The sequence below is a fragment of the Montipora foliosa genome, chromosome 8, assembly GCF_036669935.1.
Source record: "Montipora foliosa isolate CH-2021 chromosome 8, ASM3666993v2, whole genome shotgun sequence".
NCBI classification, from domain to species: domain Eukaryota; kingdom Metazoa; phylum Cnidaria; class Anthozoa; order Scleractinia; family Acroporidae; genus Montipora; species Montipora foliosa.
This window is the reverse complement of record NC_090876.1, coordinates 47,306,966-47,331,895: the sequence shown is the minus strand read 5'-3', so window position 1 is coordinate 47,331,895 and position 24,930 is coordinate 47,306,966. Positions and strand designations below refer to the sequence as shown.

At 39.7% G+C, this 24,930-nt stretch overlaps 2 protein-coding genes across 2 annotated transcripts; one reads left to right on the top strand and one right to left on the bottom strand.

Moving 5' to 3' along the window:
- Positions 1 to 1,612: 1,612 nt before the first annotated feature.
- Positions 1,613 to 11,308, bottom strand: LOC138012626 (divergent protein kinase domain 2A-like). Its single transcript, XM_068859449.1, has 4 exons — positions 10,611 to 11,308; positions 7,325 to 7,469; positions 6,080 to 6,380; positions 1,613 to 1,964 (listed from the first exon to the last, which is right to left on the bottom strand). The coding sequence occupies exons 1-4, from the start codon at positions 11,063 to 11,065 to the stop codon at positions 1,660 to 1,662; spliced, it is 1,206 nt and encodes a 401-aa protein (XP_068715550.1). The 5' UTR covers positions 11,066 to 11,308; the 3' UTR covers positions 1,613 to 1,659.
- A 19-nt stretch (positions 11,309 to 11,327) lies between these two features.
- LOC138012625 (uro-adherence factor A-like) lies at positions 11,328 to 23,170 on the top strand. The gene is made up of 7 exons (XM_068859448.1): positions 11,328 to 11,538; positions 11,721 to 11,783; positions 13,845 to 13,973; positions 16,648 to 16,818; positions 17,038 to 17,168; positions 18,665 to 18,707; positions 20,586 to 23,170. The coding sequence occupies exons 1-7, from the start codon at positions 11,434 to 11,436 to the stop codon at positions 21,930 to 21,932; spliced, it is 1,989 nt and encodes a 662-aa protein (XP_068715549.1). The 5' UTR covers positions 11,328 to 11,433; the 3' UTR covers positions 21,933 to 23,170.
- The last annotated feature ends 1,760 nt before the right edge of the window (positions 23,171 to 24,930 follow it).

Here is a 24,930-nt window from a genome sequence, read left to right as displayed (position 1 = left end):
ATCCACAATGGACAGTTAGTGGCTGCATTCACTAATGTAGAGAACAAACACATCAAGTTCCTTCTCAAGCAACCAGGTGTTCAAGGAGCTATTCAATTTCCAAAGAACTATGGTAGTGTACAAGAGTACCTGTACCTGGCCTGAAACTGAAACTTGTGGAGCCAAACAACTTGATGAGCTTAGCACTTAAACTGGGTAGATAATTATGTCAACAAATATTGTCTATTCAACCAACAGTTTCTCCTAATTTTGTGTACCATTCGCTTGTTGGTTTCTTAATAAAAAAATCGCTAATTCAATTAAGGATTCAAGTTCTTTAAAATCATCAAAGTTACTTTGTGCCACCAGGAACAAACGAAAAAATACAAGCACTGAAGACAAACTGCTCAAAAATGCACGACTCCCTTTGAAACAGCAAAACGGGCCGGGGATCCTCGAGTCACTTTTTCGGATACGCCTTCCGTCCACACGTATCCGGCGAATTCGCTGGCGAATCCGGAACTTTTTGAATACGCTCTCCAGAGTGGATATTTTTAAATCCGGAACCGTGTGAGCACTAAATCCAGATATTGTTTTATCCGGATGACGTAACAAGATCGAGCCCAGTTCCTTCTCGTGAACTCAATTCTCAAGATAGCTGCAGAGGCAACCCGTTCTCGCCCTTGAATTCGCGATTATCCTGAATTGTTAACTTGCTTTCAATTCACTATTATCGTGATTTTTTATTCCCTTATTTTCTCTGCTACCACAAGTCCCGGGACACAGTGTCCACAATTCACGATAATAGTGAATTCAGAGCAAATTAACAATTCAGGATAATCGCGAATTCACGGGCGAGAACGTGTTATTACTTTATGAGGTATGCTCTGTTACCTCTGTTTCCTTGAGGAGTCCTGAGTACTAGAGTGAGTCCGGACGCGTTTCGGATACGTGTGGACGCGCAAAGTCATAAGCTCATTTTTCCCCCTCACATGTTTAGGCCTCAGTTGCTCAAAAGGTGGATAACGCTATCCACCGGATAAATCACTACCCAGAGGATAAACACCAGCAAAACAAATTGAGTTTATCCAGCGGATAGTGATTTATCAAGTAGATAGCGTTAACCACCTTTTGAACAACGGGGGCAAAATTTTTGTCGAATCATTATCACCCGTGCAAAGGAAATGCGGGAAAATAGGGAACACCGACCAACGGATCTAGTTTTTGTTTTAGCTTTCACAGTGCGGGAGGCGCGGTGGCCTCATGGTTAGTGTGCTCGACTCCGGAGCGAGTGGTCCGGGTTCGGGTCCTGGCCGGGGACATTGTGTTGTGTTCTTGGGCAAGACACTTTACTCCCACGGTGCCTCTCTCCACCCAGGTGTATAAATGGGTACCGGCGTAATGCTGGGGGTAACCCTGCGATGCACTAGCATCCCATCCAGGGGGAAGCAAAAAATACTCCTAGTCGCTTACTGCTATGGAAACCCAGGATAAGCACCGGCGTGTTGGGTCATTCGCTCGGAAAGCGCTTACCTCTTTTCACAGTGTGGTTAGCCGCGAACGCGCAGCGGCTGCCCACAAAAATGGGCTCTCCTCTCTCATCATCAAGTGTATAAAACGTGCTGGTCATTCATCAACCGGCTGCCCGCTATTTAATTTAAACTCTTGGACACAATTATACTAGCCTTGTGTTACATATATTTTTCTTTGCAGTAAACCTGCAATAAGATCAATGCCTTCTTCTCTCGTAATTGTTTGCGCGGTCACACATTCATTCAGTGCGTTCTCCAACAATACTTCAAATTCTTCTTCTTGGTTAGGTGTGTGTAACAATCCTTTTTTATCGCCTACACTCGACAGCAGCCTGCGGCAAACAGCGTAAAAATTGTGATCTCGGATTGTTCCTTGGCAGAGCTCCTGAGGAAAAAAAGACAAACAGTCCTGCTCTGTGTCGCCGCATTCATTTACTGTCCTCTTGCTTTCAGCTGTGGAAAAAGAGAAAATTTTTGAAATCATAATAATAACAATAATAATAATAATAATAATAATAATAATTTATTTACTTATAACGCGCAAGTATCAATTTACATTTTCACCTGCGCGGAATCATGCACGTATTAGAGGATACTCGTGTTAACAGAAATCCACGCTCTCCCTCACAACAGGCACATAATAATTCTAATAATAATAATAATAATGATAATAATAATAATAATAATAATAATAATTATTATTATTATTATTATTATATATTAATATAATATATAGACCAGACGCTCAGCACCAAGATAAAGGGCAAGATACGGTAACCACGGAATATATTGGAAGAGTTAAGAAGCTGTGTAGATCCAAACTGAATGGCAGAAATCTTATTAGTGGCATCAATTCTTGGGCTGTAGGTGTAGTACGGTATAGTGCAGGTATGGTGGATTGGACAATAGATGAGCTGGTTTAGCATGGATAGAAGAACAAGGAAGATATTGGCAATGCATGGCTGTCTGCACACCAGGAGTAATGTTGCCAGACTACCGAGGAAGGAAGAGGGGTGGGGGGGGGGGGAGGGAGGGGAGGGGGGAGGGAGGGGAAAAGGACTGAATGGCATTGAGGAGTGAGCAAAGAGGCTGCTTGAGATGCAAATGGTTTTGAAGGAGAAGTTGCTTGCCTTTAAGAAGAGAATCTTCAGGACTGTCAGAGGAGAAGGAAAGAAGAGAAAGTCAGGAACTGGAAGGAAAAGGCCCTACATGGAGAGTTTGTCTGGCAAACTTCAGATGTGGCAGGAGAGGAGTCCTGGAAATGGCTCATGAATGATTTTTCTAAAGAAGGGAACAGAAGGCTTGATCCTTGCCGCCCAAGAACAAGCTTTAATAACAAATTCGGTAAAGGACAGCATAGATAAGACCTCAGAGACACCTCTGTGTAAGGTTGTGCGGAGACTCCACTGAAACAGTGTGGCATATGGTCAGTGGAGGCAGGAAGCTTGCGCAGAGAGAATAAAGGAAGCGCCACGACAAGGTGGCTCTACGGGTACACTGGGAGCTGTGTAGAGAGTATCAGTTAGAGTGTACCGACAAGTGGTACGACCATCAACCCTTACCAGTTGCAGAGAATGGAGAAGTGAGGATAACTTGGGACATGGCTATGTACACAGACAAGAGGATAAAGTACAGTTGACCAGATATTACTGTAGTGCACAAAGACACACAGGAATGCACACTTATCTACTGAAAAGGAATCGAAGCTACTGTAATCTCCAACGAGTCTCTGTACTGTACGTATCTCTCTTCATTAAAACTGAGCAAACAACTAAAGGAGATTGGAAACACTTTTCCTTAAATAAATTGTTGACAGAAAGCACCTGTCAAGGCGAAGAGTAGACTGATGGAATTCACTGCCATCTTAAAAGTGAACGAAACACGGAAATCTACGAAATCATACACAGGGGCGGTTCTAAGGGGAGATGAAAGAAAAAAAAACAAAACATCACCAGTCAGCTACGTTATTCCTCGTTGGTGCCACCCTTCCTTAAGAAAATCCTGGATCTGACCCTGATACACTGAAAAATTTGTGTTTTCCCAACAAAGACAATCACATACAGTAAAACCCCGCATGTAAGACCCTATTTTTAAAGAACCTGTCAGCCAAAATTTGTCAGTTAGACCCCCTCGAAACAAGGACCTGTTGACCCTAAAATTTGAAAAAGGTTCTTATTTTCTAAAATCTAAAAAAAAAAAATTGTACTCTCAATTGACATTTAGAGTTCTCTAGAAACTTCCTTTTTTTTTAACATAACTTTAGCCTAGAGCTGATTATGTCATGTGATCCTTTGATTTTACAGTCATTTTTACCTGAATTTTTTAATTCTATATTTAAATTTTATTCAAATTTAATACAAGGGATGGAGGACAAAGGCCGAATACCACTAAATTCTGCTATCTACAATGTGAATTTTTTCTTCAGAAAATAAGAACCTCTTTAAGAACCAAGATAGCCGGTTAATTATCATTCATGTAAGAACCTGTTTAAGCTAAATTTTAACAAGGAAGGTCCTTATATGCTGGGTAATTTACTATATTTCAGGTTTTGTTTGGCTCAAGTGCTGTAAATGCATCACAGAAAATGATCTTCTTTCAGTTCTGCATTATCAATCTACCAAGCCGGCGAGGTCAGCATGTAGCCCCAAGGCTGTATGCTTTAGAGACAGTTTACTATGATTACATACACAACAAAACCACTGTAACAAAAGCTAATTTTAAATCACTCTGCAACCAGGCTGACAATGACACAAATTATTTCCATGCTCTTATGGTTTGAAGTTTTACGTGGCTTAAAATGTTACACATTCAAAATCCCAACGTTTTGACTCTCCTGTTCAGTGTCTTCATCTAAGGTGATCCAAACTTACCCAGCTATCGCGAGAGTCCCTTTATATGAATGAAAGATATGTACATCTTGAAAATATGTAAATGCATCTTTTCAAAATATATACACTTCTTTCATTCATCTGTCATCTACGAGAACAAATGAGCCCAACAAAATTGACCTGCTCCCAACTGAGTTGCTTCATAGCTCAGTTGGTAGAGCACTGCATCAGCATCGCAGAGGTCATAAGTTCGAATCCCGTTGGAGCTGTCTGAACTTTTCAGGAGTCTAAAAATTTAAAGTGGCAATTGCTTAAATTGTCCAGATAAGCAAAAGGATCATTTCTCCATTTTAATAGTCCCTTTATATGCTTGCCAATTTGCTCAAAGAGGAAGGGTGGGGTCATTAACAGTAATCACAGGGACACTCAACGATAATCTTCGCTGAAATACGTGTTCGGGAGAGTCAAACTGTTCTAAGAAATTTGGTTCTACGTTGCCAAACAGCTGTAGATTTCTTTACTAAAACATCACCTAAAAAATTCGCAACCAGGGAAAAGTAGTCATTTTTGGAAGGGATATTTTTGCAACTTTTGGCACTTAAAAAGGTCACCTAGCAGTATCAGATTGGAAAATGAATGAAGGGGGTAGTTTCTAAAGAAACTGTGGTGCTGCATCGATGGGGAAGTAGTATACAAAAATTTGGTTTCATCAATGGTGTTGATAATGTAAATTGGCCACCATACAGAGATTCTAAAAGCTGACGTTTCGAGCGTTAGTCTTCGTTCTGAATAAGGGCTAACGCTTGAAACGTCAGCTTTTAGAATCTCTGTACGGTGGCCAATTTACATGATCAACTCCATTGATAAAACCAAATTTTTGGATTAGCAAATGGTTTGCCGGGAAGTTCTTAGAAGGTAAAGTTCAGCTAGCAATTTCTGGAAGAAGATAATATTCCCTAAAATGTTCGGACACTTCAATTTTCAGCTAAGATATCTGAACAGATCAAATTCTTCTAAGTGATAAAACATCTCTTCAGATAGTCTTTATACATTACAAGGCGCCTAGAAATGTCCCTCTAAGGCCTTTCACGTAATTTTCTCGTTGGGTGCCCTTGTAATTAGTGTTGTAAATTTAATAAGGTTACAGGACCTTTAAAGAAGGTTGTCAAGTCATATTTTCATCAAAACTAAGGATCCCACTCTAAGGCAACAACAAACTGAGGACATTTCCTCTATTCTGTACAGTGAATGTTACCATGAGTACATCTAAGAGATGAACAGTTTGAAAGAGTAATGCAGGGGGGGGGGGGGGGGGGTTTCTTTGGAATAAATGAAGACACTTGGCAAGAGTGTCAAAAACTTTGGATCTTTGAATACTGGGTCAAACCCAGGATTTAGTCAAGGATGGGGAGGGGGGGGGGGGGGGGGGTTAAGAGAATTGGGCAGCCCCTTCTAGGGAGGGGGTTGACCAAAGCACTTAAACAAGCCTGGATCCACCCAAGAAATAAATACATCATCTCCTTTAAGAATCCCACCTGGACAGAGGTGCACCGATTGCCAGTCAAAAAGAGCCTGCAGCCAAGAAGTTGAAGTGGGACTATCTGAAACAACCTCAGTCAGTGGTCAGGGGGAGACATGAACCAGGGATCCCCAGATTTCAAATCCAACTTCACCACAAAGCCACACTCCCACTTCCCCTACCCCCAAAAGAGACAGACATTTTAATGAGTAATATTTTACCTTTTATGCTGGAGTCTAAAAAATCAACTACCAAAATGTCGTTTGCATCAGCCAGTCTCACTGTTCCATTTTTTACAGCAAACATATCCAGTTTAATTTCTGCCAAATACAATCCCCATTGTTGTGGATTATTGGTTAAATATTTTGCTATTTTGATAATCTCTAGTGCCAGCTGTGCCCTTTCTTTCCACGGGGCTGAGAGAAAAGAATCTAGAGGTGCCCCTGTATCTTCTATGACAACTGTCCGACCACAGACTCCATAGAAGTTTGGAAAAGGCCAGCCTTTCCTTGCAGGAAACACCTAGCAAAAAAAAAATAGTGTGATAAACATCACTACACAGAAAGCAAGGACAAAAAGATGGTACAACTGTTGAAAATTTTTTACATTATGCTGTCAAGTAGGAATCTGGTAAGAAATTAACTATATTCAATACCAGACATTCCAAGCCTTTTGAAAGAAAATACTTAGGGAGTATTTTTTAGCACCAAAGGTGCTCACACAAGCGCCTATTAAGGCCTGAGCCTGTAGAGGGGTCTGGTTCCCCACCCCAAGAAAATTTTGCCAATTTAGTTTCTCTCAAGTGGCATTTCCTGCATTTTGACATAATCTTTGTCGTATTCTAAAGGGTCTTTATTCTTACCAATGCTTAATCCCATCACAGGGTGCTCAATGGAGAGACTAGACGAGACATATATTGGTTAAATTGTAATTGGTCCAAAACTTTGCCAATTGTATCATATAATTTTACAGGTACAAGAAAACTTGATCAGATTATACCAGCATCAAAAAACAAGCCCTGGTTGCTGGTTACATAGTTACCACAACAACGAATGACTTAAAATGACCTAAAATGAGTATCTAATATGACTGAAAATCATCTATAATGACCTAAAATGAATAGGTCACTTTAGATACCAATGTAGCTCATTTTAGATCATTTTAGATACTGTTGTAGTTCATTTTAGCTTAGTTTAGACACCGTTTTAGCTCATTTTAGGTCATTCCTTGTTTTAGTAACTACTTGCTGGTTACAAGACAAGTCTCCAACTGGTTTTCTTCCATCCAGGTGAGTCTCTTGGTTTTGGTGTGTTAATTCAAATAACTAATAATAATATTACATTATGTTTTATTATAAACATAGAAAAGCCATATCAAAGGGGAGTGGATAACATCATTATCTTCAGTGCCATCAGTATTTTAATAATAACTATTGATAGAGAGGCAAGAGTGTAGTTCAAGAGCACCTGAAAGATCACTGGTTCCTGATTAACATGCAAAGTTGAAGCTAACTCCATTATGCTAAGGTCTCCGGCTGAATGTCCAGTGTAAAACTCCTTTACTTTTTCTACAAGCCTCTTGGATGGACAAGACATTGTTTCTTTCATTGCCCTTGTGCCAAAAAAAAAAAAAGAACAATAAAATATCACAATTTACAATGGCAAAAAAAGAGTTTATTGTTCCAAAACATTAATTTCCCCATGACTCACCCCAGTGAGCTAATCCCACTGGTCATTTTTAACAACACAATAATATTAATATTCCAAACCCCAATCATTCTGAAAGTCCCATTTTCCCAAGGAAAGGCTCTCCCAGTTTACATTTTCACATTAGAGAGATTAAGCGATTTGTGTTTATGTGAAACAGGAAACAGGAACTTGTCATAAAGGTGTGAAATTTCTCCTATCCTACCCTAACTATAGCTTCTCTCTTTTGAAGGTTGTTTGATATCTGGACAATTTAAGCAAATTCAAGCAAGTGCAAGGATCGCTTCTTTTCTGTTTTCATCTACATTCATAATAAGCAATATACATGCAAACATTTCAGCGTGTTGATTGGCTGAGAGCATGTTAATTAATCTCAAACAGAGTTCAGAAAAGTGAAAGTAGTACATATAGTTGAAATTAGTGCAATAAAGGTGATATTTCTGCATGTATATCATTAATAAGAAATCACATTATTTTTCTCATGCAATTTGGAATATTAAACAGGCACTTGTAAATTTACAAAAATATTTATGCACTCGCCCTACAAGCTTGCGCAATTTTGTTCATCTTTGAAAAAAAATTACTTGTGCTTACAGTATTTACTCCAAAATCTCCCTCAACTCAAAATTATATGGTTAGGTACCTACAATATAAACCAGCACTTCAAATATACATTCATTTAATTGCTTGAAAACTGTTTACAATTAATGAGCAAGAAATGAGCTACCTAAAATCAACCAAATTTTTAAGCTTTTTGGCAACACACAAAATTTCAGCTTGACGTTTGCCATTTGTAGTAAATGTGACGCTAGTTAAATCTTGCTCCTGTGTCATTCCAAAAACGATATCGCTATCTCCTCCCCAGTGGTTTTTTGGAGCAAGGTTGGCACAATGGAGAGAAAACTCATCTTACAACAGTGTGACCAGGGGATGGATTCCTGCATGGCCCCAGTTGTTCAAACAATGGGATAGCGCTATACACCGGATAAATCACTATGCAGTGGATAAGTAATAGTGAAACCAATAATTGTGCTAGAGTGGTTTTCAATTGAGTGTCGAAAGTAATTAGTGAATTACTTTGGTTTATGATTATTTCACTCAGTGATTGGTTCAAAGTTCTCGCGCCATTTTTTCAACCAATCAGAAGTGAAACCAAAACCAATCGTGGCTCGCGCGTGCACATTTTCCCACGCTTTGTGTCGGCTACGTGTAATTGCTTCGAGTTTTGATTGGTTTACTGGATTGTCTCCGTCCTTTTTGATTGGCCAAAGTAATTACTTTGGTTTTGGTTTTACGACACTCATTTGAAAACCGCTCTACCCAATGGATAATGATTTATCGGGTGGATACCATTATCCACCTTTTGAGCAGCTGGGGCCTGGACTGGATTCCAAATGTGGATAAAGAAAATTGGTTCTCTTTGGGCAGGTACAAAAGTCGGACCGGATCAACTCGGACCACTCACCTTGGATCAAGCGAAAAACAGTTTTGTACGCCAAAACTATTCAGCGTTTCCCCAGTTTCACCAAGGTTAGCTTAAAAAGATTAGGGCTAGGGTAATTTCTCGAGGCCTTGTCCTTTTCTCAACTTCATTCATTTAACTCATTGAAAGGAAAGGATACCAGAGGTTATCCATATCGAGGGTATCCACCCGCAGCCGGATGTAATTGATTGAGAGTCGACTTTGATAAGGGACGAAAACCAGAGTAACCATGAGAAAAACCCTCGGAGTCAGATTGAGATTGACTGAAACTGAGCCCAAATATGACCCAAGGCCAGGGTTGAACCTGGGTCACAGATGTGGGAGGCACGGTTGATGACCACTAAACCACCCTGATTCCCTTAACCAGACTTCATCCAGACTAAACCACGCAAAGCACTCAGATGCATGGGAACAAAACGATTTGGAAACGCACCTGCTAAGAAGTTGATATTATGGGGAAAAAACTGAAATAAAGTTGTTCAGAAATGTCAAGGTGACTTGTGAATTCTCTCTTTTCTTTATTTTATTCTCTTTTACTGTGAAGCGCTTTAGAACTTTTGTATAAAGCGCTATATAAATCATTCTATTATTATTATTATCATTATTATTATTATTATTATTATTATTTGAAACGTATGCTCTGATTGAGCGATTGGGGGATTTGGGGATAAAAGGATATTTATTGATAATAATTATTCTACAAGGGCACACTGGATATGAACTTATAAATAACCAATGAGGTGCGTAGCACATCGTTGGTTATAATCATTTTATATCCAGTAAACCCAAGTAGAATGATAAATTATTGTTTTATTTAAGACTCCAGGATCAACAACTCTTCCACGTTGATTTTATTTGGCTTTTGTTGGTCATTTTTTCTCAGAGATGCAAAAATGTTTTCAGCTCTCTTCATTGATGAAAGCAGGTATTGAACTGATAGCCTGTATCCAGCGAGCCAGTGAAAATGCTGGAAATCTGATATTCGCAGCTAGAGATGCAGGGTACATGTATTCTGTAACTGCTCCTTAATTTTTGTTCCGACACGATCCCTTGGAGTTTGATCGTAGCACGAGTCAAGTTCAAGCCCGAGTCAAGTTCGAGTCACGAGTCAAGTTCGAGTCAAGTTAAATTTTCCTTTTTTTTTTAGTAGTTTTGTTTTTAATTGCTGTGTGAAAATAATGTACCAGAGGTAATTAGGCCTAATTAGGTCTTTTTAGGGCTAATTAGGCCTAATTAGGCCTAAAGAAAAGTACATGTACCCTAAACATTCTTGAAAGCTAATTTTAGGCCTAATTAGCCCTAAAAAGACCTAATTAGGCCTAATTACCTCTGGTACATTATTTTCACACAGCAATTAAAAACAAAACTACTAAAAAAAAAAGGAAAATTTAACTTGACTCGAACTTGACTCGTGACTCGAACTTGACTCGGGCTCGAACTTGACTCGTGCTACGATCAAACTCGACCCTTGAGCTGCAAAGCTTTGATTTTTATCGTGGATTAATAAAGGTTATGTAATATGTTATGTCACTGTACTAATACCTTTTTAAGAAAGAGACCTACCTTTCTAAAGACAAAAGATGAAGAAACGACTTCCAGACGACAACTTGAACCTCGCACGGTGTATTTATCTTCCCAATATGGCTACATAATTCGTTATCGAGTCGGTAAAACTCGGTAGCATTTCTAAAATGCTTAATGGAAATGTTTTTTCCGTTCCACGTTGAGCCTTGACTTCTTGGCGTCCATTTTTCCTTTTTAATGCGCAATTGTATCGTGCTATCTAGAATCCCTTCGCACACGTGGTCATTTCTTCCAAAACAAACAGGGCAAAATTGTATTCCTGTTTGATCCTTCGTGAGTCGGATATCCAAAACATCATAGGTTGGTCCGAGGTTAATTTCGACCCAATAACGTCGAAATAGCACAAAAACAAAAAAAGACAGAGCAAAGAGCACAGCAAGACGTACACTTCGGCATCTCTTGGGTATGAAATATGAAAACACAACACGCGACATTGCGCAGAAAGTCAAGATCGAAAGGTTATTAATTAACGTGTCAGTTTTACGCGAGAAATTGTGAATATGTCAACAAACCAGATAGATGCTTGCATTTTGTGGCTGAGGTTTTTTTGAATGCAACGTGCTTAAGTAATACTCGGAAAAAATGGCTTAATTAAGCCCGAAATCTATAAATAATTTCGACTTTCTCATCCCGTAATGAGAAGTAAATGAGCCCTAACATGTATTCACAGCAATTTCAACCAGGCGTGTCATTGTTGAAATCGAGGCTGTGGTTTGCAAACACCTGTCCCTTGCTGTTACTGGTAGTAGACTGCTGAATTGGCCTTTGGCGGCGCGATTTGTTTGAAATCATGCAATAAACAATGGCTACATACTCATCACAGGCAATTCCTGGAGTTAGAGAATCAACTAGAGAAGGCAGCGGTGGGGAAGATGATAACGAAGAAATTTTAGATCCCAGAGTGAAGGTTAGTATCCGATCTCGAGATTGTGAATGTGCCAGCGAAAAAAACAACGTCATAAATTGCGGCAAGTTTCGATCAAAGATTACATGTGCGAAGCCACCTTTTGTGATGTTAATAACAAAATTGCTAGTTTCTTTCTTTTCTTTCAATCAAAACAGTGATGTCATATTACATATTTTTCTTAGGAAGAGCTCGATCGTTTGAACTCCTCAACAGTAGAAATTAATCGTTTGGAGCAAGATCTTGAGGTAAGCTCACATAAACTTATAATTATACAATGTAAGCCTTACATGCAATTACATCCAAAGGTCTTGATTTTTTCAGGAAATCCGACTGCTTTAAAAATACAGGCCCAGGATTCCCGTAGCTGCCTAATTAAGCAGAAATTAAACTTCAACAGGGTTATTGCTTTCTGCCAATACACATAAGAAACAACATAACAATTTAAAAGGTTCTATCAAGTTACACATGTGCACAACCAATCTTAGGAGACTTGCTGTTTTCCTTAAACCAAATTAGCACTCTTAAATTTTGGGTTATAAAACTTCAGAATACCTACAGAATCCTTTTTGTGACCACAGTTATTATAGGAATAAGAGTAACATTCAGTAACAATAGAGCGGTTTTCAATTGAGTGTCGAAAGTAATTAGATAATTACTTCGAAAGTAATTAGATAATTACTTCGGTTTATGATTACTTCAATCAGTGATTGGTTCAAAGTTCTCGTGCCATTTTTTCAACCAATCAGAAGTAAAACCAAAACCAATCATGGCTCGTGCGTGCACATTTTCCCGCGGTTTGTGTCAGCTACGTGTAATTACTTCGAGTTTTGATTGGTTTACTGGATTGCCTCTGTCCTTTTTGATTGGCCAAAGTAATTCCTTTGGTTTTGGTTTTACGACACTCAATTGAAACTCGCTCTAACAAAAATTAATTGCTGTATTTTAACAATCAGTCCCGGGTTGCTTGAAGCATGGTTAGCGCTAACCGGTGTTAAATACCATGGAAACCCGTAGGTTTTGATACCTCTTAACCAATGATTAATTAGCGCTAATCAGGCTTCAACCAACCGACCCCAGGGGTTTCAATGAAATTTGTAGTTGATGGCTGGTGTGGGTAGAGTAACTGAATTTTGTTTTTTTCAAAAAGAATTTTCTTTTAGGTTTGAAAGAAGCTGCCTTTAATTTTTTCAATTTAGGGAAAAAAGTAGCCAAAAGTGGCGGCTGCTTCACGCAAAGATCTCTGTAGAATTTGGAATTCTCTGAGCTAAGCAGCCGACACTTTTCATCGTCTTTAGTAAATCCTCTATTAAGCCCCCCGGGGGGCTTATTTATTTCAAGCATGTTTGAGTGGGGGCTTAATAGAGAGGAGGGCTAATATTTACTGGTAGTAAAAAAAGAAAGAAAGATGCCTCAAGTTTATGTCTCAAACAATCCTTTAGTCTTTTTAGTCTTTGGTATTAAGTGCTCTTTTCCATGAATTTCGTGTCTATCCTTTCCTTGTACCTCTTTACTTTAATTTCCTAAACAGATAAATATTTGCTTCTGCCACCATTGACAAAGGGAGTTTGTCTTTGTTGCTCCAAAGGGGCTCCTACTAATGGCTCTTAGCAGTGATTCTGGAACTTCTCTTCATCATTTCTTCAACTCCAATTTGTCTCTTGATGTTCCTTTTCCAACTGGTGACCAATGCTCTCGTCTTTTGCACACACAAATATGATCGTTACACTAATTGATTCAATAACCAATTGGATGATGCATTTTGATGTGACTCCATTACAACACTTAAAAAAAGTCATCAACACTTAATAGACACCATACTCCAAGGTATCAAGAAAACAATTTATGGTATACTAGACAAGAGGCCGACCTAAGTGAAAAGCAACCCAAAGGCTCCTTTTTCATTAGCTTCTACCATAACTTATGACAGGGGTGGGTGCTACTCCAATCTTGTTGCATGCACAAGTTGTCCCCAGTAATACTGGTACTCATTTTACCCACCACAAATGGATGGAAAGCTGAGTGAACTTTGAAGTGCATTAGCTGGGATTTGAAATCAGAGCACTGAAATGCAGTCTGCGAGAGCTAAAAGAGCTGAGAGAAAAAAAAAAACAGAGACAAGAAATTTCATGACACTATTATCATAGTCATTTGGCATTAGCTAGTGTAAAGTCTGCTATTGGTTTAAATGCCTTGATGGGAAGTATGAAGATGTTCTTTTGTGCCTTGTGTCAATAGTTATTTCAACCGCCTCTGCTGTTGTGACAAAGCCCTTGCCAAACAACTATGCAAAATGTTGATTCTTTTAGGAACTACAGGCTGCATTCAGACAAACACTAACAGAATCTGCATATGTTCTAAAGAGTCAAGCATCATTCTTAGGAAAGTGCATCAATCATGCAAGGCCATATTATGATGCCGTGCGCAAGGCAAAACAGGTAGTGTATGAGGTTAATTTACGTGTAGGAAGGGGAGAGTGAAATAAAAATGTGCTTTATACCTTATAATCACAGTATGGTACCTTTGTAAAAAAAGTAAATATAAAGAGTTTTATGTCGTTTTGCTGGCTGGGTTTCCTTTTTTTTTTACCTTTGTTATTTTTCACCACCCACGATGAAGGGTTACCCCCTTTGAAGATTATGAATTATTATTTAGATGATGAAAAACTGTGACCGACCTTCAGTCTCGGACAGCATTTTCAAGACTGAGGTCACAGTTTTTCACTTTATTACATGTATGTGACTACCGGTAGATCCGTGAGTGCGCAAGATGAGCCAAAACCCGCACTGTGAATGGCTGCCTGAGCGGGCAATATGGAGCTATCTTGCCCGCTCAGGATTTCTCACTTGGTCCCGCATAGTCAAAGATCATTTTTTTGGTATTTTACCCCATATAATAAATCCTTTATTGACTTTGCCTTGGTCCATAAACATGCAAAAAAAGAACTTGGCCAATATTCAGCTATCTTGACCTCACACTTGGTCAATAACCCATAATACATTGACCGACCCTATTAACCCATTCACACCTAGGACGTTCTAGGCAACCCCCCCCCCCCCCCCCCCCATTGTTGACAAGTAAAATCGTCTGGCGTTAGACAGAGTAAAATATATTAAGTCTCACTCCCAGGGGTCAATGGGTTAACCCATTGACTCCCAGGGGTTCCCCATTGACAAGTAAAATCGTCTGGCCGGTTTAGGCCGGTTTGGACGTCAAAGGGTTAAATACCGTATTTACCCGTGTATAAGTCGACCTTTTATGGCCTCAAAAGAAGCTCCAAAAATCGCCCTCGACTTATACATGGGTCAAAGATTTCGAGCCAAGTTTCAGCTAAGTAATTTATTCAAAATTAACATGATAATGTGGTCTTTGGGCATAATGAACGCAGTGGACGAAAGACTTCAAAATGAATGTACTTAAGCAATTCCAGTTGAAATGAAAAAGGATTTGTTTTACTTTAAATGTTGAAGATACTCACAAGCACAAATATGAGATAGACACTGGAAATTTTCGTTTTCCAAAGGGGGAAAGCTCTAAAAAACATTCTCGTTGCTTCAAATAAAACGTGATCCTTCAATGGCTTAGTAACCTGGCGCAATACCTCGTGTTTGCGTGCAAGCATGATCGTCACTCGTGTTGCCTGAAAATGCTGGTTGGTAATGATTGTTTTTTATTCCTTATACAAACCTGGAGGATTTAAATGCTTTTGCAAACTTTGTATTGTGTGGTTTATGAGTTTTGTTTCGTGTGCCATGTGAGAAATTATAAGTCAAGCACCAATTAAACCTTGCACGTTTCGCATCGTTTTTGAAGTTATTTTCAAAGATTGACTCCTGCTTCTGTGATGTTGTGCTTATCCTCTAAAGCCCTTTATCCTTGAACAACGAAACAGGTTAGTTTGAGGTTTACATGTTCGATTTTCTGAGAACTTTTTGGAAATTCAAGGACAAAATGCTGGCACATACAACAACCGCTGAAGCACAAAACTATTAACCGCTTGAGGCCCTTAATTTTTTGTGAATCCACAGTTCCAGAAAATCGAAGAATGCAAGATTAGTAATCCCATGAACATTTAGCAAAGAAATTAAGAAATTGCTTTTTTTGCCATCAAAAATGGGGGTCGACTTATACATGGGATCGACTTATACACGGGTAAATACGGTAACTTTTTTCCAAGAGGGCACTGTGACAAATCCTGAATCTGATTGGTTCTTGGCACATTACTGTGCTGGGAGCAGAGTTAAGAAAATCCGGACCATGCCAAGAACCAATTAGATTGCAGGAATTTTTACCGTGCCCTCTTGGGAAAAAAATAAGAATGTCTTTTTTTAACCCTTTGACTCCCAAACCGGTCTAAACCAGCCAGACTTACTATAAGGGATGGGGAACGAACCCCTGGGAGTCAATGGGTTAATTAGAGATGAGAATGTTCAGTGTCTACCCACATTCCATGTGTTCTCTGTACCATTGTGTAAATTTCATGATCCCAAAAAACGTAGTTGCAAAAGTTATGCTCATGGTAGTGATCTTATGGAGGCTAGACTTCAGTCAAAGGACAAAACATTAACCTATCGACTCCTGGGGGTTCCCCATTAATGAGTAAAATCGTCTGGCGTTAGAGAAAAATTCTAAGTATGGCCAATTTAGGCTGGTTTAGGGGTGAAAGAGTTAATTTTGTAATGAATTAACAGTAATGTTAATAATAATAATAATAATATTATTATTATTATTATTATTATTATTATCAATAAAGATTTGGTCAAGCAAAGACTGGCAAAAATTAACTATAAAAACCAATGTTTGGGTGTCTTCATTATCAGTCTTCAGTCTTCCATTGTCAAAGAGAAATAAAAATTACAAAATTTGCGGCAAGGTGTAACAAGAAATTTAACATACAGTGTTTGAAGCTAATTATATAAATACTTTTGCGTGAATTGAATCGCTTTGCACGTTCAGACTGGGTTTTAGGTCTCACCAAACAATCTAACTTATTTCTACACTTTTTCAGAATGCTAAAATGCCTCAGTAGGTCTTTTGGGACTTTGCCGTGCTGTTCATGGTAGTGTTTATATACTGAAGATTTATTTTTTTTTTAATTGTTATTTTCTGTAGTCTCAGATAGAGACCCAGAGGGCAGCTTTGAAGTATGAAAGGGCTTGCAGTTCCCACCAGGCTGCCAAGAAAATGCTTGCCATAGCAGAACAGAAGCTAGTTTCCACATCAAAGGAACATAAAGTGTTGGATCCTGCTTGGCAAGAAATGCTGAACCAGGCTGTTCTGAAGGTTGGGATTTCCACATCAATTTTGTCTGATTATAGCCGGCTGCCAGCCCAAGACATCCTTTCTTTGTTGAATCTCCTTAGCTGCCATATTCAGTAAATACCTTTAGTGTTAAATTTACTTTGCATATTGCTGCAAAACCTTAATTTTTTTTTTAAACAGTGGCCTGACGAAACTGTTCAAACCACTTTAGCATCAGTTGTGCCTGTCTCTTCCTTTTAGGTGATGGAAGCTGATAAAGAGCGCGCGTTGAGCGAAAGAGAACATCTACACACTGCTCGTGCATTCAGTGAAGCTGGGAACAAGGTGTCGGAACTGAGGACAAAATTAAAATCTGCAATTAACAAATCAAGGTACGTTCCCTCAGTTTGAACAATTCGCTTTGTGTGCTGCTTTGGGTCAGCAGGTCTTACAGGATCTCACAAATCTCAAGGAGGCTACATGGCCAAGTGTTTTTCAGGTACCAGACTGTAAATCCAGAGGTCTTGTGTCCACATCCCACTGGGTAGTCCAAAGTGGTGCTTGTAAATAGCCAAGTGGTCTGCCTGTTTCAAGTTAGGCTGCTGTGCAAAACCTCTGTACCTTGTATAGTAACCTCTCACTAGCTCAGCCATGGGACAAATGAATGCCAGCTTTTTTTACTCTCTTGACAAAGACAATGATAGTTAGCTGGGAGAAGTGTCTGGCTTGGTTTGCTTTGTTCTGCGGGTTCCATACCGAGAATCAACAGCTTGTCTGAATTTTGCTGTTGACTGCATGAGTCTTCTAGTCTGAACTACCGTCGTAACCTCCTAGTAATTTGCCACATTTATTCCAAAGATTCTGCGTGTTTTTAACTTCGGGAATCATAAATTGGAGCTGTTTTTGGAGCTTGTTGTTTTGAAGACGGGTAACATGGACTTGGAACTTTACGAATTGTTTATCAATGAAGTCTCGAAGTGGAACTGTACGGGTTATCTCGTATCGCTTTTGATTAGAGATTATGGAACTATAATCACCATTTTGTGGGTCTTTCTTGGCATATCCTTCGTAAACCATTTTCTTGTACCTCATTACCCCCGGTAAACCCATTAAAGGTATAATATAGAGAAGCAAACGTAAAATATGTGCTAGACATTGAACTTTTGCAAAAGAAAAATAATAAAATACTTTCAGGTAAGATGCACTTTAAGGGCCTATGAAACAAATGATAAAAATAAATATAACAGACTTGAGCCACTGTGCGAGGCACAGCTGAGTATATATTATACGCTTGCCAAAAAGCTGGTCCTTGAAGACGCCTGAAGGCGTTCGAAGACGTTAGAGCAATCACAAGACACACTGGTGTGCCCGCTGTCCCACGTGCTCCATGTGATGTGTGGAGGATTATTTTCTTTCCCCGTATTTGCCATCTTGAAGAATTGCGGGTGTTGCGAGAAACTGGGAACAATCTTGTTACCAGGTCCCTTTGATGCTCGGAGCACGAACTTACCGCCTCGATAAAACCTTCAACCTGATGAATTTATTCTTAGCTACTTCCCTGGGACAAACGATTGCCAGCATCTTTTTCTTACTTACCTTAAGAGGCACATTAAAAAGTAAAATGTAGAGAAGCAAAGGTAAATGTATGTTTGATATTTAACTTTTGGTTAATTAAGTAAATATTTTGAGGTTACAGCTGTAGTTGCACTTTAAGTACTGGCAACAGAATGGTCACACCTCTTCCGGGGTCAAGGTTCATTTAAATGGTTTCAGCCTTTGAACCGAATGAAGGGAGCATGTTTGTTCAAAACCTAGTTGGTCCTTGCTTTGTTCAGGTGTTCAGAAGTAACCTTAAAATTCATCTTTTTATAAATGCGTTATTTTTCAGGCCTTATTTCGATTTGAAGACGAAGTATGATCAAATTCTTGAGGTAAGAAAAATGAATCTTTGAGGGCAACTAAACACAAAAGTTGGCTCTCTGTATTGAATTCAAACAGAAACCCAGAAGTGTCGATCTGTCTCATTTCGCCTTGGCCTATCAGTTTACTGTATTATCTAAATTTAGAACATGGGTCCCGCCAAATTATGGCCAATCAGATTTGGCCGGATGATTGCAACGCTTCTGATTGGTCTGAAACCAGGAAGCTGCACGAGGGATTGCTCGTGTTTAATGCCAACCTCGTTTCCAGGGTCTCTCTTCTCTGCCTCCTTTGTCCTCAAGGACAAAGGAGGCAGAGAAGAGAGACCCTGGGGACGAGGTTAGCTTAAGGTGGCCGAACACAGTTTTCGCGCGCGCTCTTGCTAACGCAATGCAGCGCGCGTGCAAAGATTGCAAAAAAAATAGACATGGCTTCAATACAGCAATCATTTTATTTGCTCAATACTTCCGCTATCTGTTCTATTTTTCTTCATAATTGAACAAAGTGTTTTGATGGTTTTAGTCTTTTATGAGAAATGTATGTTAGAAAAGGTAACGATGCAAAGAACTCTGCAATTCGCCGATATTTCTTTGTTATTGAAAGAACCCAGCTAAATGCAGCTCATGCGTAGTCAGTTAAAAAATTGCGATTGAATGCGAAATAGCTTTCCGCTTGGAAATACGCCTTTTTCTCGAGAACCACTTGTTAAAATGTAACGAAATTTGTCACGTAAATATTCTAGGAAATAAGTAACTGGGGTTTTGAAAAAAAAATTGAACTTTAACCGAGGAAATTCTAGATATTCCAGTGAACCTTCAACAAGGGATAATTGAAGATCCCTCTGTCAAATCTTGATTAAAATAGTGTTAACTTGTGAGCATCGTTACCAGCTTGCAAATTATAAAGAAAATCTAACGATCAGATTTTCTGCAAATACACAAAACCGATTTTAAAAGTCTGTTTATATTTATTCATGTTGCCATGGCAATGGCATATACGTCAGCTTAACTATCAAAAAACCAAAGTTCGAGTTGTTAACTTGCTTGCCACCATTTTTGGCGAGCAAAGGATGAAGGGATTTAGAGAAAAAGGTAAATGAAACATAGCTATCAAAAACTGTGTTCAGCCACCTTAATTCAAAATCATGGATCGTGCAAGGAACACAATACTGGCACGTTTTTCCCCGCAAAACTCTTGCAGTAGCCGTCCTAAAAATAGGTACTACCGGTAGTACTAGGGAGCTTTACCAACGACGACGGAAACGGCAACAAGAACGTTATTTCAAAACATAAATTCTCGTTATTGTAATCACTTCGCGACTATTCCAAGCTTTTTAACATGACAATGGTGTGGCAGTCCCCCAAGAATTAAACCGATATCAGTCACGCTTTAATTTAGGGAAGAAAATGAAAATTATCTCCAGGTGCTGACATCCTTCATAAATCCTCAAATTCGGTTATTTCACGTTGTTGTTTTACTGACGACGGCAAAGAATTGGACACGTGCAAAACGTGCAAAGGTATTCTTTTTGCCCACTAAATATGCAAATTTGTGAGGTTCTCGTTGCCGTCGCCGTTGTCGTGTTTGTTCTTTATTGGATAAAAGGCGTGTTTCGAAGGGAGGCGTTCACAACGGGTCCGACGGCAATCAGCAATCTTTTCAGAACACTTTGCAAATAGAAAGAACAAAACTAATATAATTTCAACTGTTCAAATCGTTTATTAAAGAGTGGTCGTTTATTAGATCATTTACGGTATTTTTGGGAGCATTTTGTGTTTCTCGTGTAAATGCTGTGCATCGGTACGTTTAAGCATTCACAATTGCGAGTCTGGGCTGCTTGTGGTTAAAAGCGAGTGTCAAATTGACTTTTTTATAAAATGCGTTTCTAGACCCACAAGCGACAAGTCGAAGCTACTCAAGAAGGTCTGCAGGAATCCAAGAGAAAATACTCCTCAGCGCTAAAAAACTTGGAAGAAATCAGCGAAGAAATCCACGAAATGAGGAGAAGCCGCGACAGCCTGAACACCATTTTACTTGAACGAGAGGAGGGAGTTGGGGCGGAATCTCCCGAGGGTGATCTGTCACATGATACCCAGAGTTCCGCTTCGGAGATCTGGGTCGGGGCCGGTCCAGTCAAGGCAGCGTATGGATTCACAATTGGTGTGGTATCGGCATCAGCTGAGGTTAAAGGCTTAGCTGAAGAACAGACGGATGACTTGCCTGTTGGTGAAAGAGACGAGGATCCTGAAGGGTGCAATTTCTTGGATGAACATCAAAGAGATTTTGCTTGTGAAGATGAAGAGTTACGCGTTGACAAAGACAGTGTTTCCGAGGGTCATCTTCAACAAGAAAAACTTGGCACAGCAGGCGATGAAATGTGCGAAAACACTATCAAAGGTCGAGATGTATCATGCGGCTCTGAAACCCGCTCAGACGTGGTTTTCCCGGAAAGAGCTTCTGGCAGTGACTATAAAGACGTGAAAGGCGAGGAAGTGACAGAGGATGATTTGACTGGTTCACAATTTACGGGTACCGAAGAGGAGGTTACTAGAGTTCCCCTGGGCGATGCTATTGAGACAAGTAACGGAGCCGAACATTCTCTCGGTGAAGGGAGATTAAGTAGTGCTGTTGATAGCTGTGCAGATCATTCGGGCGAGAATGATATTCAAGACTCGGTGGCAGTGGAAGCTCCACTATCTGATCCCCAACCGTGTAACAGAATAACTGAAGACGAAAGTATACGTAATCAGGGCTCTGCCGACAGCGTCACACCGTGCAAGGTTGGCCAAGCTTGCGAAGGAGGTGAAATTAGCGAAGCCATTCCACTCGAGGCATCGGAAGAGACAGTCCCTGAACAAAGCATTCGGAGAGATGAAAGTGATGTTCGGAATGATGTCGGTCAGCGCTCGGTCGACCGCGAGATCTCCGAGGAGACAATCGACGACGCTGGGGGTTTAGAACCCACGGGTTCCGAACAAAATGTTGGCATTGGAGAAACTGGAACGGGGAGTAAGGTACAAAGTGATAGTGATCAAGGTCAAGCGAAAAATACGGTTAAAGAGGGAGAAACTGTCTCTCAAGAACGGGCAACCAAAAATGTTTCGGCGGAGAGCACTGAGAAAGAGGAATCTGAGACGGAGAGGGATATCCAAGATATCTGCTCCCAGTCTCCCGTCGACCTCGAAGCGGTGGACGAAGCGGGCTGCTTACCTCAAACAGACGAAACCTCACCTTAAGAATTGATAAGAACGTAAAAATTGTCTGTTACATGTATCTAAGAACTTTGGGCCGGCGACTGCGTTTACCCCATACTTCTATTCTCAAGATTTTAATTTAACAGCATTGCAATAAAGTTATTATAAAGTTTGGGAGTTTAAGCAAGGACCGCGGCGACGGCAAGGTTACAAACAGCTCTTGCCTTACTTTGTGAAACAATGTTGGAAAAACTTTCACAACAATCCAGTTGTGGGATATATCCTTCGCCCATATTGTTCAACGTTACGATTAGAAAGAAAGGAAAATGTGAAACACTTACGATTACGCAAAGTTGTTTGTCGAAGTGACGTTTTTAGTTTCGTGACCGTTATCATTATCACAGTCGTCGTAATCATCGTAACCAAAAACATTCAATTTTATTATATGACTTTGTCCTGTTAATCAACGGTAGCTTCAAGCACACGTATATTTTTAATATTCGGGGGAAACAGTGTTTTAACGTTAAGTAAAAGCATTATTTATTTTCATGTAAAGCAATGTAAGTCGTGGCTCTGGTCATTACTTATTTAAAGGTATCGAAAACTACCTACTACTACCTATCGTAAACTACCTTCAAAGGACTTCACCCATGTTGCTATTATTCGATTGGCTTTGTTTCCTTGTGGAATGTTGGGAAATTATTTTAACTTATTTATTTTATAAGTGAGTAGAGTGGGTAGGATTAACATAAGTCCCTTGTTTTACCGTGAAATCCAGATTAGTCAGATAGGAAGTAATTCGATGTCTTTGATCGATTTTAAGTAAAAAAGTGACCTCGTAGGGGCTATTTCGGAAGGCTCTTTCCAAGTTGGTTAGCCCTAGTTCACATGACTTAAAGTTAACATTACACATGTGTGGAATGTTTATGAATCAGCAGCTCATGAGTTGGAGCGAACAACTGCCCTATATTCCCCTCACGGCGTTTTCACAGACCGATTCATTTTTAGATTGAATTTTCCGCGAATGAGACTCCCGTGGGAGCCTGATGACCAATCACAAGAAACTAACTTGGCGTCATTGCGTCACCGGACCGGAACGGCCTTTCTTTTTTCTGAGAGAAAAAGTAGTTTTAAAATAGATCAGTCTGTAAAAATACCGTGACATAGGCTTAGTATGGAAGTTGTTCGCTCCTAGTCACGGGCTCCTATTATGAATAGATTAAAGAATGAAAGTGTCGTGACTTGTGTACATGTACACGATTCGATTAAAGATTAAGAGGAAAAGACGTTCATTTGTAGTTTCTTGTTCAGTTACCCCTTACTCTGGCGCATAGCAACTTACGTCAACCTCGCAAAGTAAAAATATGATCAGTTTATTCAAGTTAGTAGTATATGTAATAGCGGTTCTGCGACTGGTCGATCGATCCGCATCCCTAGTCCCAAACCACCACCTGTTGAAGAAACGCGATGAGAAAACCTGGGACCGTAAGAAGAGAAGCAACGCACGGATTCGAACCGGGGACACATAATTGGCAGGTAAATGCACTCCGGCACCACTGCAGCAAACTCCTCTGTGCGTCTTAATAAAATATTCCAGGAATTCTGATTTTATATAGATCAATCACTGAACAACCTGACAAACCTGGGAAAGACAAACGCACTGTTCGAGCTTTATATTCTCTCACCTAGCCTGGCTCCCTATCGGCTTTTTTGAGAAATTCAACATTAATATTCCCGAAATGACTGCGAATTATCGTGGACTCTCAAAATACAAACACAAAGGAGTAATACCACTCCTTCCCCTTATTTCAATGTTGAAGGAAAAATGGTGCGAGGGTTTCTATTCTGGACTCTGGAGTGCTATATGATTCCCTTGAAACACTTTCCGATTGTCAGGGCTGGGGGGGGGGGGGGGGGGATTGTTCCCTTCGTCAAGTGACTGAAAGTTTCAAGGAGATTATCAGCTCAAGATAAGTAATTAAATGTCGTCGTGGTAGTAAAAAACTGTTTTACAGATATTTTCACGCATAGGGTAAGAATCTTCTGGCAATTTTTTTTTTCAAATCTACCCAACGTCATAATGCAACATTGTATAGTAATATACGATATATGTATAATATATATCCAAACAAAGCTCTTCTCTTCTGATTTTCTACATTTGTACCAACCTCGTTCCCAGGGTCTCTCTTCTCTGCCTCCTTTGCCGACCCGACAAAGGAGGCAGAGAAGAGACACCCTGGGAACGAGGTTGCATTTGTACATGCTTTTCAAAGTTTAAGCGTGCACTCTGAGTGTCTGACAGCTTTCTAAGACAAAAGTTCACTGAAGTTAAGCCCTGTCAGGCGGAGTTGGTATTTGGATAGGTGACCTCAAAATATACTACCATCAGAAATGTAGGACCGAAAAATTCTACTTTAACGCTCAGAAATGCGAACCAAGCAAAGTACAGATTTTGTTAGCCTGCTTTATGCAAAACAGATAATGATGCAAAATTAAATAAATATCGATACACAGCTTTTAGGAAGAGCAGAAGGAAGTTTTCAGGAAGTGTCGATCGAGAATAAAATAGTTTGCCATCAGCAACAAAACTTGCGCCATGAAAACAACTTAAATTTTGAACCGAGAATATAAAAAGTTGCCATCAGCGAAAAACATTTTGGGAGATTTTTGCTTCGTTCAATTTTTCTATTGTACTTTTGACTGACATGTAAATCGCAAAATCGAAAGTGACATCGAATTTAGTGGGGGACGTGATCAAGTTACCTTGCATGTTTACTCGCGCAACAAAGAATACATCTGTGTCAAAATGATGGCAAGACACCGGGTTTTTGTTTTTGTTAGTTCGTTTTTTTTTCTTTCAAGTGTTTTAAAGATTGACGAGAAATGTGCGAATTCAAAACAAACATCACAATCGCCCAACTCCGATGACCATTGTTTCTGCAAAGTCAAAATTTAGTCTCCTAGGCGAGGTTAATATCCAGGTAGTTCCATCGTTTTGGAAATAGCAATTGCTTTATTATTCACCAGTGTTACTAATTCT